Source organism: Enhydra lutris, unplaced genomic scaffold (assembly GCF_002288905.1).
Source record: "Enhydra lutris kenyoni isolate GAN:26980312 unplaced genomic scaffold, ASM228890v2 scaffoldscaffold12, whole genome shotgun sequence".
In the NCBI taxonomy this organism is placed as follows: Eukaryota; Metazoa; Chordata; class Mammalia; order Carnivora; family Mustelidae; genus Enhydra; species Enhydra lutris.
In genome coordinates, this window is record NW_019154096.1 from 22,594,986 (window position 1) to 22,611,763 (window position 16,778).

Sequence of the window (16,778 nt, forward strand, 5' to 3'; positions counted from 1 at the left end):
CATTGGCAACTTTTTATCAATAAAACCCAAATCAACCACCTGGGTGGCACAGTCGATTAAGCTCTCTTTGTTTCCATTCAGGCTGAGATCTCAGGGCTGTGAGATCCAGCCCCATGTCAGGCTGTGTGCTGCTCTCAGTGGGAGTCTCAAGACTCCCCCTTCTGAACCTCCCCCACCTGCACTGCCTCTCTCTCTCTCAAAAAAAATATATAAATGTTAAAACAAAAACCCAACAAACCAAATCTAGTCCAAAATAATTAATAAGCAAATTTAGTAGCAGTAAAATTAAGACAAAAAAGTTCTTTTTCAAAAAGATATTCAATGCCTCGTCCTTTCTTCTCTTTTGCTTCTCAAAATGGAAAGAGCATCTATTATCAAAAGTACTGTAGGGGAGAAAAAAAAAAGGACTGCTGGGCTAGCACTTAGCAGTATCACATACCAAAACATCAAGTCCGATACTGGGCTAATTAAGTCTCATTATTTCCAAATATAATACATTTCTGTCATCCTACTCCTGACCCCCACCACCCTTTAGTTTGCTAGTTCTTTACCTTGTATTATTTGTAACCATGGCTGCTACAGAATTATAAATTCTTAAGGACCACATCTTAATTTCCTTGATTATTCCCTACTACCAAGCACAATGTTTGATTTGCGAAAGAACTCACTAAATATTTGTTAACATCAATATATAATACAAAGAAATATTTACCTAGCTCAGAACATACTGAGAACTTCAGAGTTCAAAACATCAACATGACTAAATGTTCCACAAGTACCAAGAATGCTCTATGGCAAAAATAACTTCTAAGAACAGATTAAAAGGGTAAATCTAAAATATTAAATAAACCAATGATTCAACTTAAAATCTTTTCTCTACATCATTTTCACAAATCTACTTGAAACTGTTAGCTTCCTTAAAAGATTTAGCAGGATGTTATTCATTTATCCCTAAAATGTGATTCTGCTCTCTATAATCAAGAAGAAAGATGAGTACAGTACATGAATAAGTTTCTTGGGGATATAAGTGAGGTACCAAAATTTATTTTTCTTAATTTCCTTGTAATCACTCCTCCAAAAAGTTTATAAAATCTAGTCATCTGTCTTAACAGCTTCTTGTAGATTGAATTTTGCTAATTGTATCCTCAAGGTTTCCCCTCACATTTCTCTTGGTCCTTCTGTACCTCCTGTAAATTGGTGGTTGGATCTTAAAAAGGCTTTAATTAAAGTCTGAATGTTTCAACAAAACTATTACAAGGTGGTAGCAGGAGCTGTTTTTCCATCAGGAAGCACATAATGTGTGGCTGAGTTCCTTTCTGCAATGTTAGGAACCACTGATGCTCGGTGCTTAGACCATTAATTCACTGTGCGTTGAAAAATGATGATATGCTAACATTACTTCCTCCTCTTATAGCTGGCCCATTAGCTTCCTTACCTACATAGTTTGTTACCCTGTAACAGAAAAAAATTAACTCGATCTTTTCCATTTATTTATTCATCTCTTGCTTTTTAAACTTCTATTTCTTTGACACTAAGGAGGATAACATTTTTTTTTTAAGGATTTTATTTATTTGACAGAGAGAGCACAAGTAGGCAAAGTGGCAGGCAGAGAGAGAGGGAAAAGCAGGCTCTCCGCTGAGCAGGGAGCCCCATGCAGAGCTCAATCCCAGGACCCTGGGATCGTGACCTGAGCCAAAGGCAGACACTTAACCGACTGAGCCACCCAGGCACCCTGATAATAATTTTTCTTGAAGATTTATTTATTTTAGAGAAGAAGAGTGCATGAGCAGGGGGAGGGGGAGGGAATCTCAAGCAGACTCTCTGCTGAGCGTGGAGCACCACATGGGGCTGGATCTCACAACCCTGAGATCATGACCTGAGCCAAAATCAAGACTAAACTGACTGAGCCACCCAGGCACTCCAAGAGGGTCATAATTTTTGCGTGGGTTTTAGTAACATGAATTTCCTCTTTGGGCATTTCCATTAATTTCCTTTATCTATTGAGTGTGTTAATGTTTGTCTTATTTATTTATTAAGTGTCTCACTGTTTTTCTCACCAATATGTATGAGCACTTTGGATATTCAGGCTAATTAATCTTAGGCTGTATTTGCTACAACCATTTTTCTTTTTTCTTTAAGATTTTATTTATTTATTTGACAGAGATCACAAGTAGGCAGAGAGGTAGGCAGAGAGAGAGGAAGGGAAGCAGGCTCCCTGCGGAGCAGAGAGCCTGATGCAGTGCTTGATCCCAGGACCCAGGGATCATGACCTGAGCTGAAGGCAGAGGCTTTAACCCAATGAGCCACCCAGGCACCCCTACAACCATTTTTCTTAAATAATAACTTAATTTTGATTCACACAAGATTTGTTTTTCCATTTAATCAAACGTATTTCATTGCCATAATACTGAGAAAGGCTTTCCCATTTCATGTGTTTCTGTTTTTTTTAAGTAATCACTACACCCAACGTGGGGCTCCAATTCACAGCCCCGATATCAAGAGTCACATGCTCTTTTGACTGAGGCAGCCAGGAACCCCAAGGCTTTTCCTATGTTTGAATCAGAGAATTATTTTCTTAAGAACTTTCTAACATTTTTTTAAAAAGATTTTATTTATTTATTTATTTGACAGAGGAGACACAGCAAGAGAGGGAATGCAAGCAGGAGGAAAAAGAGAGTCAGGCTTCCTGCCAAGCAGGGAGCCTGATATGGGGCTGGATCCCAGGACACAGAGATCATGAGGTGAGCCCAAGGCAGATGCTTAACGACTGAGCCATCCAGGTGCCTCAGAACTTTTTAACATTTAGTTCTTTAATCCCTTTATAACTTAATGTACACTATTAGGTTACGATCTAAACTAACCTTTTCCCCCCAGTTTTCATGTGTTGAGTAATTCTCCTCCCTTCTCAAATTAGTGATGCCTTGTTTTAAAAAGTTATGAAAAGGCACTACCTCTTCCACCCATAACCACAGCGCTAAAAATCCTGACACTCTTCTCTAACAAAGTGTTCTCTCAAAGTCCTTCTCAATATATATCTCCAAGAACCATTACCAACCAACTAGAGTTTGTATTTGAAATAAAACTTACATACAATACCTACATGGAATTCCCCTCTCCCTGGACTTTCCATTAAATTTGAATCTATGTATATACCAATTATCTGATTTGTTAGTTTTATGTAGTACATATTGTCCTATCTAGAAGGGCTATTTCACATTCTTCTTTGCTCTTCACAAAATACTTTTTACATGGTCAGAAAAAATTGTGAAGGGCACTCTCCCCACCAATACTAAGCACTGAGCACCCTTTAGGAATCTCTCCACCTGAATGGTATTACTGAGCTATTTACTATTCTGTAAATTGTACTTCTGTTTAGGAGCAGTACTAACAGAGAGATACAACTATGTATGTGCTTTACTTTTTTTAAGATTTTATTTACTTACCTGAGAGAAAGTGTGAATACAAGCAGGGGGAATGGCAGAGGGAGGCAGGCTCCCCACTGAGCAGGGAGCCCAACACACATTCAATCCCAGGACTCTGGGATCATGATGGGCTCAGAAAGACACTTAATCAACTAAGCCACCCAGGTGCCCATGAATGTGCTTTTGATTTACAAGGAAAAAGGAGTACTTTTTGACGGTCTCTGAATTCTTTTATACTTTTAGGACATTCAGGACCCCAAACAGCTTTTTTTTTTTTTTTTTTTTAATAAACATATAATATATTTTTATCCCCAGGGGTACAGGTCTGTGAATCATCAGGTTTACACACTTCACAGCACTCACCATAGCACATACCCTCCCCAATGTCCATAACCCCACCCCCCCAACCCCCCTCCCCCCATCAACCCTCAGTTTGTTTTGTGAGATTAAGAGTCACTTATGGTTTGTCTCCCTCCCAATCCCATCTTGTTTCATTTACTCTTCTCCTACCCCCTGAACCCCCCATGTTGCATCTCCTCTCCCTCATATCAGGGAGATCATATGATAGTTGTCTTTCTCCGATTGACTTATTTCGCTAAGCATGATACCCTCTAGTTCCATCCATGTCGTCGCAAATGGCAAGATTTCATTTCTTTTGATGGCTGCATAGTATTCCATTGTGTATATATACCACATCTTCTTTATCCATTCATCTGTTGATGGACATCTAGGTTCTTTCCATAGTTTGGCTATTGTAGACATTGCTGCTCTAAATATTCGGGTGCATGTGCCCCTTCGGATCACTACGTTTGTATCTTTAGGGTAAATACCTAGCAGTGCAATTGCTGGGTCATAGGTAGTTCTATTTTCAACATTTTGAGGAACCTCCATGCTGCTCAAACAGCTTCTTAAACAGAGTTTAAGAGGTTAAAAAGCACCAATACTGTATTAGAATTTAAAGTTAAGGAGAAAAAAAAAAAGGCTTTCTTTTTTTTTTTAAAGATTTTATCTGCCGAGAGAGACTATGGGCATGCAAGCAGGGGTAGCAGCAGGCAGAGGGAAAAGCAGGCTCTCTGCTGAGCAAGGAGCCTGATGTGAGACTTGATCGCAGAACCCTGGGATCATGACCTGAGCTGAAGGCAGACACTTAACCAACTGAGCCACCCAGGTGTCCCCCACCCCCCACTTTTTAAAAAAAGATTTATTTATTTTAGAGAGAGAGAGGAAGCACACAGAGCTGGGGGAGAAGCAGAGGAGTGAATCTTCAAGCAGATTCCCCTCTAAGCATGGAGACCATTGCAGGGCTCACTTCCAGGACCCTGAGATCATGACTTGAGCCAAAATCAAGAGTTGGATGCTTGATCAACTGAGCCACCCAGCACCCCTAGAACTACGAAAATTTAAAATATTGATTCAATTTAAAGATGAGCAATAATGAACATACTACATGTTAACAAAGAAAACATCTTAGTAATAAAACGAAAGTCATTTTGATTTCATGGACCCTCTGAGACAACACCACTATCCTGATGGAAGTCTGTTTGTTTTAGAACATGAAAGAATATAAATGAAGACAATGTAGCAAGTGAATTTTATTTGTCTTGGTTTATATTTTGTTCTGAAAGAAGCTATAAAATGTGTTAACATCTTAGCAAAGTCATTCAATTTTGAAGGGTGTGCTTCCATGGTTTAACGATTAATGCCTTCACCTACAATATAAAATATTATTCTTGACTTTGTGTAATCTGATAGAGAAAATTCTGTGTCTTATTAGAATAATCTTTGATGCTTTATATTGACTTTGTTTTTCATTATTTAAGGAGGGAAAAAAAACAAATAGTCCTCAGTTTTAGAAGAATTAAAAGTTCTTTTCAATCTTATTACCCTCCACATTTATTCTGAAATCTTTTACTGACACTTTGATAAAATAAGTAACCAAGTATTGTTTCTAATCAATAGTTGTATCTTAATAAAGTGTTCAAATCTCCTCTCATGATTTCTTTGATTTTTGCCTTCCTGTTATGGGTTCAATTGTTTCCCCAAAATTCACATGCTGAAGTCTTAATCCCCAGTAACTCAGAATACAACTGTATTTAGAGACAAGCTTTAAAGAGGAGATGAAGGTAGAATGAACTTGTTAGGGTACTTGGTGGTGTCCTTATTATAAGAGGAAAAGACATCAGCAATGCAAACACACAAAGAAAAGGCCATGTGAGAACACAGAAAAAGGCAACCATTGCTAGCCAAAGATAGAGTCCTCAGAAGAAACCCAAACTCCTAACATGACACCTTGATCATGGACTTCTAGCCTCTAGAACGGTGAGAAAATAAATTTCTGTTGTATAAAGGCAGTCAGTCTGTGGTATTTTTTATGGCAGCTCTAGCAAATGAACAACATGATTCGCAAAATCATAACCTAAATACAGGAAAACGAAATTTCTAAAATACCTTTTACGCATCTGTGAAAATATCTTTGAGATTTTTCAGAGAGGCTTGGATAATTATAAAAGTTATTCTTTTAATATGTAAGAAGAGATGCTAGAAATAATTAGCTTTGTTTGATGTGTTACTATTTCAAGAGTTGCATGGGAAGAGTTGTCAAATCAGAAGAGACACTTAATCTTCCCTAAGTTAAATGTATATGGTAAAATGTAATTAATACAAACATTTCAAAAATTGTCTCTTATGGTAAGTCCCTGGAGATTTGTCAATATCCTTGTTTTCCATATTTTTAAATGTGAAGTAAAGCACTATTCAATACTCTTAAGAAATTGTTTTTATTTTCCTATATTTATCAAAGTCTAATTGGTTCTAATTTCAGTTATTAACTGTTATTTTAAACGTTTTGTGGTATATTCTTACTGCTTTAATTCATATCCAGTATCTTCTTGGTTTGCAAATGGGATGTATTTCAGACTTACTATGAAGTCATAAAAAATACTGATTTTTTTATCAAGTGAAATCTCTTTACTTGATTTCTTAGTGTTATTCCTGGTACATTAGGTCTCAGGATTATCATGTTATATCTTAACATTTTTTCATCTATAAAGAGTTACAAAAAAAAAAAAGAGTTACAGTCCTCTACATTTATGAGTCAGACGTTAAGAGTCACTGTCTTCTATGAAAACAAGCTTAATCATCGTTTTTAGAAATCTGTTTTGCATGCCACAGACACATCCAAATATCCTGTCAGACGTATTATTCTTATAATGAACCCTCTTCAGATCTTTCCATTTGACAATTATCAGCAATAAACTAGTCACAGTCATTTTAAGCCTTTGTCATCTACTGATTTTACTCTAATGCTTATTTGAAATCTCTCCTATAAACTCTGGTACAAGCCAGAGTTTGCATTTTCAAAAAAGAAGGACATCTCAGAGGCATGCAAAAAGGACTGTACTGTGTATATGAAACCACTTATGCTTCATAGAATAGACACTCAGGCACAGGCCTCTGAGGAAACATAACTCAGATAAAGAACACCTCACACTGGAATGGATGAACTGATGAAGAAAAATTTATTGTGGTTATTTGTTTAGAATAATGTTTAACTTTGTTTTAATGTTCTGTTTTTTCGATATATAAGGGAACTATCTGTTCTTCTTCTAAAGATATCTAACTCACAACAGTTTTGTAATTCTGCTTTGTTAAACTGAAATGAAACATTTTAAATCTTTTTTTTTTTTTTAAGATTTCATTTATTTGTCAGAGAGAGAGGGAGAGAGAGCAAGCACAGGCAGACAGAATGACAGGCAGAGGCAGAGGGAGAAGCAGGCTCCCCGCCGAGCAAGGAGCCCGATGTGGGACTCGATCCCAGGACGCTGGGATCATGACCTGAGCCAAAGGCAGCTGCTCAACCAACTGAGCCACCCAGGCATCCCTGAAATGAAACATTTTATATTGGAACTTCCCTCTGCCTCACTTCAGCTTGTCAGTATCTCCTGGAGAGAGTTTGTATCCTGGTCTGGCATCCCAGTTTCTGTGGCTGCTGCCTAAGGAACACCTCTAGGTCACCCTCTAAGGTCACCTGGCTCTGGGAACCAGTGGGGTTTATGCTCACAGGTCTCACAGGGCTTTATTCAACAGAAAAAGTTCTTAAACAGCTACCACCCCTAGGGTATAGCAAGAGACAACCGATAAAGAAGTCCAATCTTTCTGTAAAAGTCCCATTAGCTTATTTCTGTAGCTCTGGTCTGAGAAGCAGGCTTCTAATTGAACACAGGGCTAAGGGCCTACTGTAATCCTCCCCAGAAACCTCAGAGGGAGGGCCTTATCTCTGTGCTCTCCCTCTGCCACAATCTAGAGCACAATTACCTCCCACAGAGGAACTGTATACACATCTGGTGTCCTGGTTTTTGTGGCTGCCAAGCAGTGGAAACCCCTTGAGTGCCAGGTTCTGATGGACTGCAGGATTTGCATTCCTGGGATGGGGGTCTCATGGGTTGTAACAATTAAAGAGAGTTCTTGGCTGGCTACCACCCCCCAGTCACAGCACAAACAGCAGACTGAATTATACCCCCATTCTTTCTGTGAAAAAGGTCTACCTGCATGTCCTGGAGCTTCAACCTTAGGGGCAGGATTCTGGTTTAGCATACATCTATCGACTTACTAAGGTGATCTCTGGGGACTAAGGCAAACAGATGTCATCTTTGCCCTGTCCCTCTGCATTACTACAAGTCACTGTTATCTCCTGGAATGGAGCTTGGACCATTATTTGATGTCCTGATTTTCATGACTCCCACCCAGGGGACCCCTCTAGGCTCTCTGGTGGCTAGTGGGACTTTCACTTGTGGTCCTACAGTACCGTATATATTTGCATACCTTAAAAGCTGCTACCTGAGTGTCTGACTTCCAATCAACCTGAATCTAAGTGCTGTCTGAGATCCTCCCATTTGGGACTCCCATAGGCCTTGGCACACCCTCAATTACTGGGAGCCACAAAAAATAAAAGACTGCTTGGACTATCACAAAGGTTTGAGAGACAACCAAAACCTAGGGCAGTTAAACTATATTACAAAGCTGTAATAATCAAAACAGTATAGTACTGGCATAAAAACAGACACTTAGATCAATGAAACAGAATAGAGAAACCAGAAATAAACCCACAAATACATGGCCAATTTATAACAAAGGAGCCACAAATATATAATGGGAAAAGGACAATCTCTTAATAGATGGTGTTGGAAAACTGGAAGGCCACATGCAAAAGAATGAAACTGGACAACTAACTTACCCCATAAACACAAACTAACTCAAAACAGATTAAAGACTCGAACATTAAGACCTGAATCATAAAACTCCTGGAAGAAAACAAAAGCAGTAGTTGACATCAGTCTTAGAGATGATTTTTTGGGTTTGACACCAAAAGGAAAGAAAAGAAAAACTAAAACTCTTCTGCATAGCAAAGGACACCATCAACAAAATGAAAAGGCAACCTGCGGGATGGAAGAAAGTATTTACAAATGATGTATGTGATAAGGGGTTAAATAGCCAAAATAAATACAGAATGCATAAAACAATAGCAAAAGGCAAATAATCTGATTAAAAATGGACAGAAAATCTGAATAAACATTTCTCCAAGGAAGATATACAGATGACCAACAGGTATATGAAAAGGTGCTCAACGTCACTCATTATTAGAGAAAAGCAAATCAAAACCACAAAGAGATATCACCTGTAAGACTGGCTACTATTAAAAACACAAGAAATAACAAGCGCTGGTGAAAATGTGGAGTAAAGGGTACCTTTGTGCACTGGTGGTGAGAATGTAAATTAGTACAGCCAACTACAGAAAATGATATGATGGAGATTCCTTAAAAAGTTAAAAACAGAACTACCATGTGATCCAGCAATTCTACTTCTGTGTATTTAACCAAAGAAAATGAAAAAAAAAACAAAAAAAAACAAAACAAAAAAAAAAAAAACAAAAAAAAAAAAAAAAAAAAAACCAAACTTGAGACTATATGCACCCCCACATTTCCTGCAGCATTATTTGCAATACCCAAGACATGGAAGCAACCTAAGTATCCACTGATAGATGAATGGTTAAAGAAAATGTGACACACACACACACACACACACACACAGAGGAATATTATTTAGTCATAAAAAAGAACGAAATCTTGCCACTTGTTACAATATGTATGAGCCTTGAGGGTATTGGCTTAAGTGAAATAACTCAGAGATAGGCAAATACTGTATGATCTCACTTCTATGTGGAATCTGAAGGGTGAAAAAAGCTCATAGATATAGGGAACAATCAGTGGTTGCCAGAGGTAAGGCGGGTGGTAGGGTGGACAAGATGGGTGTAGGGAGTCAAAAGGTATACATTTGGACACAGATCCACACAGAAAGAGAATGCCATGTGAAGATGAAGGCAGTGATCTACTTGCCAGGAAATGGCAAAGACTGCCAGCAAACCACCAGAGGCTAGGAGAGACACATGGAACAGAGGCTCCCTTAAAGCCCTCACCAAAGGGTGCCTGGGTGGCTCAGGTGCCTAAGTGTCTTTGGCTCAGATCATGATCTCATGTCAGGCTCTCTGCTTCTCCCTCTCCCTCTGCCCCCCCCCCCCAACCCTGCTCCTGCATGCTCTATCTCAAATTAGTAAATAAAATCATTAAAAAGAGGAAGAAGAAACCCTGCTTTTTCTTGGATTTCTAGCCTCCAGAACTGAGTCAATAAATTTGTGTTGTTCAAGTTACCCAGTCTGTGGTATTTTGTTACAGCTGTCCTAGAACACTAACACAGCTGTCCAAACATTATACCTTCTAAAGAAAGGTCTGCTCTGTGCCAAGCTCCAAGGGCCTAATTCCAAAGTCTGGAATAAGAATGTTTTTGTTCACCTGTGATCTTGAGGCCACAATAGACAGTTTATGCTAACAATGTGATTTATGGTGGGGGCCATGGGCTTCACCTCCGAAGGGACCAAGGAAATTCATATTTAATGGGGTGCCTGGGTGGTTCAGTCAGCTGAACATCTGACTCTCTAGGTTTCGGCTCAGGTCATGATCTCATCAGTCATGAGATCGAGCCCCATGTCAGGCTCTGTCCTCAGTGGGGAGTCTGCTTGAAGACTCTTTCCCTCTGCCTCGTACCCCACTCACTCACACTCTCTCTTTGAAATAAATCTTAAAAAAATATATATTCACATTTAGCTAGTTTTTAATCTATACAGCCTTGGTATAGTGCAAAATAATTATCAACCCTTACATATATGATACACATATATGTAATCTGTGGTAAAATAAACACAAAATTTCCCATTTTAACCATTTAAATTGTATAATTCAGTGGCATTAAGTACATTCAAAATGTCCATCTATCAATTATTCATCTCCAGAAAGTTTTCGCTGACACAATCAGAAACTCTGGGGAGGGGTTAAGATGGTGGAGGGGTAGGGTGATGGTAAGTTTGTCTCCTTCCTCGAATACAGCTAGATAAGTATCAAATCATTCCCAAGACCCAAGAAATCAATGAGAAGCCTTAGAGAATAAAGCTGCACATCTATAAATAGAAAAAATGACCAATGGAAGGTAGGAACTGTGGAGAGTTGATTCATGGGAGAAAAAAAGCCACCAGCACTGCACAGGGGAGGGAGCCCTAGTGGTGGAGTGGGTAGTGAGAGAAAAGGGGAGAGAGAAAGAGTTTGTTGGCGGTGGAGGGGGGGCAGTGAAAACACACACATAGGACTATACAAGAAAACTGTTCCCCAAAACCATTGACTGGAAAAAAGGAAAGAGTTTCAATACTGCCAGTTGGTTTTTTTTTTTTTAAGATTTTATTTATTTATTTATTTATTTATTTTTTAAAGATTTTATTTATTTGACAGACAGAGATCACAAGTAGGCAGAGAAGCAGGCAGAGAGAGAGGAGGAAGCAGGCTCCCTGCCGAGCTGAGAGCCCAATGTGGGGCTCAATCCCAAGACCCCGGGATCATAACCCAAGCTGAAGGCAGAGGCTTTAACCCACTGAGCCACCAGGCGCCCCTTCCTTTATTTTTTAAATTAAAAAAATTTTATTTTATTTTGCTTTATTTATTTATATTTATTATTATTTTTAAAGATTTTATTTATCTATTTGACAGAGAGCGAGAGAGCACAAGTAGACAGAGAGGCAGGCAGAGAGAAAGGGGGAAGCAGGCTCCCTGCCGAGCAGAGAGCCCGATGCGGGGCTCGATCCAGGACCCCAAGATCATGACCCGAGCTGAAGGCAGAGGCCCAACCCACTGAGCCACCCAGGCGCCCCTATTTTTATTTATTTTATTTATTTATCCCAAAAGAACGAACAGGAAGAAGTGATGGCCAGGGATTTAAGCAATACAGAGAGAAGTAAGATGTCTGAACCAGAATTTAAAACAATTATAAGGATACTAGCTGGACTTGAAAAAAACATAGAAGACACTAGAGAATCCCTTACTACAGAGATAAAAGAGCTAAAACCTAGTCAAACTGAAATTAAAGATGCTATAGCTGACAGCAAACCCAAATGGATGCCATAACAATGAAGATATATAAAGTGAAGGAATGAATCAGTGATGCTGAAGATAAAATTACAGAAAACAATGAAGCTGAGGAGGGAAACAAAGATGATGGATCACAAAGGTAGACTTGGGGAACTCTGACTTATTAAAACATAGTAACATTCATATCATAGGAAGCCCAGAATGATGAAAAGATAGAAGGGGCAGAAAGTTTATTTGAGCAAATTATAGCTGAACACTTCCCCTTAAGTAATCTGGTGAAAGACAAAGACATCAAAATCCAAGAAGCATGGAGAACTCCCATTAAATTCAACAAAAGCCAGCCATCGCCAGGGGTACCATAATCAAATTCACAAAATACACAAACAAGGAAAGAATTCTGAAAGCAGCTAGGGGAAAAAAAAAAAAAGTCCTTAAGCTATAAGGGAAGACAGATCAGGATCACAGATCTATAACAGTAACTTGGGAGCCGGAAGAGAATGACAGGAGATATATATATATATATATATATATATATATATATATTTATTTATTTTTAAATTTTTATTTATTTGAAAGAGAGAGAGAGAGTGAGAGAACATGAGAGGGGAGAGGGTGAGAGGGAGAAGCAGACTCCCTGCGGAGCAGGGAGCCCCATGTGGGACTCCATACTGGGACCCTGGGATCATTACCTGAGCCAAAGGCAAAGGCTCAACAAATAAGCCACGCAGGCAGCCAACAGGATATATTTAAAGTGCTGAAAGGGAAAAAAAGTGCAGCCAAGAATATTTTATCCTGCAAGACTATCATTCAGAAAAGAAGGAAAGATGAAGAGTTTCCCAGACAAACAAAAACTAAAGGAATTCATGACCACTTAACCAGCCATGCAAGAAATATTAAGGGGGACTCTTCAGGGAAAAAAACCACCAAAGCAACAAAAAAGAAAGGAACACAGAACATCATCAGAAACACCAACATTACAGGTAACAGAATGGCACAAAATTTGTATTTTTCAATAATGACTCTGAATGTAAATAACTAAATGCTCTAATCAGAAGACACAGGGTATCAGAATGCATTAAAAAAAACCAACAACCATCTATATGCTGCCTATAAGAGACTCATTTTAGACCTAAAGATGCAATCAGAAATTCTGTACCCATTAAACAACCCCTCTGTTCTCCCCTCCCCCAAGCCCTGGTAACCACTATTCTACTTTCTGTCTCTATACATTTGACTGTTCCAGGTACCTCACATAAGACCAGTCATATGATATACTGCCCTTTTGTGAGTAGCTCTTTTGACTTACCATATTATTTGCAAGGTTCATCCATGTTGTATCACATATCAAAATTTTACTCCTTTTTATGGATAATTTTCAACTACATGCACATACCACGTTTCTTTTTCATCTACTCATCTGTTGATGGACCTTGAGTTGTTCACACTTTTTGGCTACTGTGAATCTACAAATTTCTGATGAAACTAAACTTCAGCAAAACAAATAATTTTAAAATTCCATTTCCTAAATGAAACAAGAGGAAACCAGAGAGGGAGACAAACCATAAGAGAGGAATAATGTCAGGAAACAAACTGAGGGTTCCTGGAGTGGAGGAGGGTGGGAGGGATGGGGCGGCTGGGTGATGAACACTGGGGAGGATATATGTTGTGAACGCTGTGTAAGACTTTTGAATCACAGACCTATACTCCTGAAACAAATAACACATAACACACTATATGTTAATAAAAAAATTCCATTTCCTTTCTCATTTGAATGCAAATAATCTCAAGGTACAGTTTGCACCCCTAAGTGACTAAACTTCACAAACAAAAATACATCATTCCCTACAATATTCATGCTCCTTTAAGAAACTATATGGAAAGAAACGAATATAATAAATCACCAACATGCCTCTAAGGACACAAGAACAGTATTACTAAAATAAATGCATGTTCTAAAGTTAAGAGTGACTGGAAGAAAATGAAGGCATATACTAAACACAAAATGAAACAAAAACAAGACAAAATAGTATCACAGGCTGACCTTTGCTATATAAAAGCATAACTGAAATAGCCTTTTAGTTACCAAAAAAAATAAAAAAAAATCTTCAAGGTTATTCATAAAAAGTTATGGATCTTTTCAAATATCAATCTTCATCGTATGCTCATCACTGAATAAAATCTTGACAGAACACACAATTCAAAGAAAAATCCCTAAGGAAATCAGACATAGTAAAATGAACAGGAAGAAAATTCTGAGAATTAGTTTAGGATGATAAAGGAAATATACATATTTGGAAATATATGTATTTTTAAAAGCATATTTTATCTTTTTTTTTAATATTTTATTTATTTGAGAGAGAGCGAGAGACAGAGCACGAGCGGGGTGAAGGGCAGAGGGAGAAGCAGGCTCTCTGCTAAGCAGGGAGCCCATTGCAGGGCTCAATCCTGGGACTCCAGGATCCTGATCTGAGCCAAAAGCAGACATCTAACTGACCGAGCCACCCAGGCACCCTTACTCCTAAAAAGCATATTGCAGCATGTTAAAAAAGTAAATGAGAAAACCGCATTCAAATGTTTCAAACTCTTTAGGAAATTAATACCAATGAAAAAATAACCAGATCTACTGAAAATAATAGAAAATAAAAATAAATAAATCACAGATGGGGCTAAAGCAGTAGGGATATGAAAACAAATTTTAAAAATTTAATACTTTAAGTAGGGAATATATTCACATGATTCAAATTTCAAAAAAAAAATAGAAACTGTCATGTATCTTAAAGTCCTGTATGTACTCAAATAAATTGAAAGCAGGGTCTTCAAGGGATATCTGTACACCCATGTTTACATGATTCACAACAGTCACAGAAGGTGGAACAATCCAATGTCCACAACAAGTTAGGAGACAAAATATGGTATATACGTACAATAAAATGTTATGCAGCCTTTTTTAAAGAGAAAGGAAATCCTGACACATGCTACAGAATGGATAAACCTTAAGGACATTATGCTAAATTTATGAAGTCAGTCACAAAAAGACAAATACTGTATGATTCCACTTACATGAGGTACCTAGAGCCAAGTCAAATACATAGACACCAAATGTAGAATGGTATTTGCCTGCCAGGGGGAGGAGTGAATGCAGAGTTGCTGCTTAATGAATACAAAGTTCTAGTTTTGTAAGATGAAAAGAGTTCTAAAGACTGGTTGTTCAACAATGTGAATGTTCTGAACACTACTGAACTATACATCTTAAATGGTTAAGTTCATAAATTTTATGTTATGTGTATCCTACACAAAACAAAAATACTCCTGCCCAGTGGCATCTAGCCACAGTCCAGTTCCCATGTGCCCAGCCCTCTGAAACCACTTTTACTACTTTATCATGAGTTTTCTTATGCATAAATAAGCAAGTACAGACAAATGAAGCAAATGCATACACTATTCTGTATCTTGGTATTTTCATTAAACAATGTAGTTTGGAACTGTTTCATGTCAAACACAGAAAACTTCATCATTTAAGAGCAACATTTTACTAACTTTAACTTGTATAGCAAAGTTTTAATATAACAAAACTTACCAGTATCTGGTGGACACTGCCCGTTATAAGGGAACCAATTTCCTTTCACAGTGAAAGGACTTTTCCTGTTGCTTGTTGAACCAGTTCCTAGCTGCCCATTACCACCAAGTCCAAAAGAATAAATTCGTCCTGATGAAGGAACAAAAGCAGAAGTGTGCTGCCTAGAGTAAAATGATAGAAAATCTCAGACTTAATGTTACCTTCCAAACAATTTACATTTAGAAAAGCACACAATAATTAACTGATGTAATTTTTTCTCTTCAAAAATACATTAACAAAACCTTTACAGTTCTAAAATTTTCTGTATAAACTAGTTATTAAAAGTCTTACTCTACACTGAATAAATTTTCTACCACAAAGGTAGGCTACATAAGCATAACGCAGAAAATTTCTACAACTGTCCAAATTTAAAAAGGCTCAGACCTATAGTGGAATTCCTAATAAGAAATAATTCAGTACAAGGGGTAGCATCTAACTATATTGTCCAAGTTCTCCCCTTTACTTCCCTATAAAATTCTAGCCTAAAGCATCTATAAGGATCCACCTCTGGACACCAATCAGAAGTTTTATAGTAAGAAGTGGGCAAGTAATCCAGTACCAATCGGAAGATTGAGGGGTGTGTGTGTGTATAATAAAACAATGCATAAATATATAAAATAAGACAATGTTTCCTTTTTTCTAAAGAAACTGCTTAAAGCCACTAAGTTTTAGGGTGGTTTGATAATATATTACCTACACTGGCAAACTCTTTCAGGGCACCTTCAAAGTCAGTTCAAACAAATACAAATAGTTTTGAAAACAGTTTTTAGATTTCTTTGCTTTTCCCTGTGGCATTCCCTTCAGTTCCTGGCAAACTAACCTGTTATTTAAAAGGGGTTTTGAGTCAAAGGGGTCTTCAAGTTACCTAGTCTGCCATGTTACTGAAAATCTAAGTAGAATCTAAGTACTGTCCCAAGTCTCCTCTAAAGAGATTTCCAGAGGTTAAAGGGCTGATGCTTTTTCCCCTTTTAATGTCTTTTTTCCCCTTCTGAGAGTCAGACATTTAAGATCTAGAACATTCAAAAGTAATTCTATATACAAAGGAATTTAAAAAGTCACTATGCATGCCCAGGAAGAGGTGTAGGCTCAGAAAAGATGGGTGCCTGGGTGGCTTAGCTGTTTAAGTGTCTTGCCTTTGGCTCTGGAATCAAGCCCCTCATTGGGCTCCCTGCTCAGCAGGGAGCCTGCTTCTCCCTTTCCTGGTCCACCTGCTTGTGCATGCTCTCTTTCTCCTTATCAAATAAGTCATCAAAAAAAAAAAAAAAAAAAAAAAAA

At 38.0% G+C, this 16,778-nt stretch overlaps 1 protein-coding gene across 3 annotated transcripts in view; it reads right to left on the bottom strand.

Annotated features, from left to right (window-relative positions):
* LOC111144758 (HECT and RLD domain containing E3 ubiquitin protein ligase 4) overlaps positions 1–16,778 on the bottom strand; it is a 122,997-nt gene that overhangs the window by 56,431 nt on the left and 49,788 nt on the right. For all 3 annotated transcript variants that reach the window (XM_022499201.1, XM_022499200.1, XM_022499202.1), the window contains one exon: positions 15,465–15,625. In XM_022499201.1, coding sequence (XP_022354909.1) covers positions 15,465–15,625 — 161 coding nt within the window. The remainder of the gene's footprint in view (positions 1–15,464; positions 15,626–16,778) is intronic.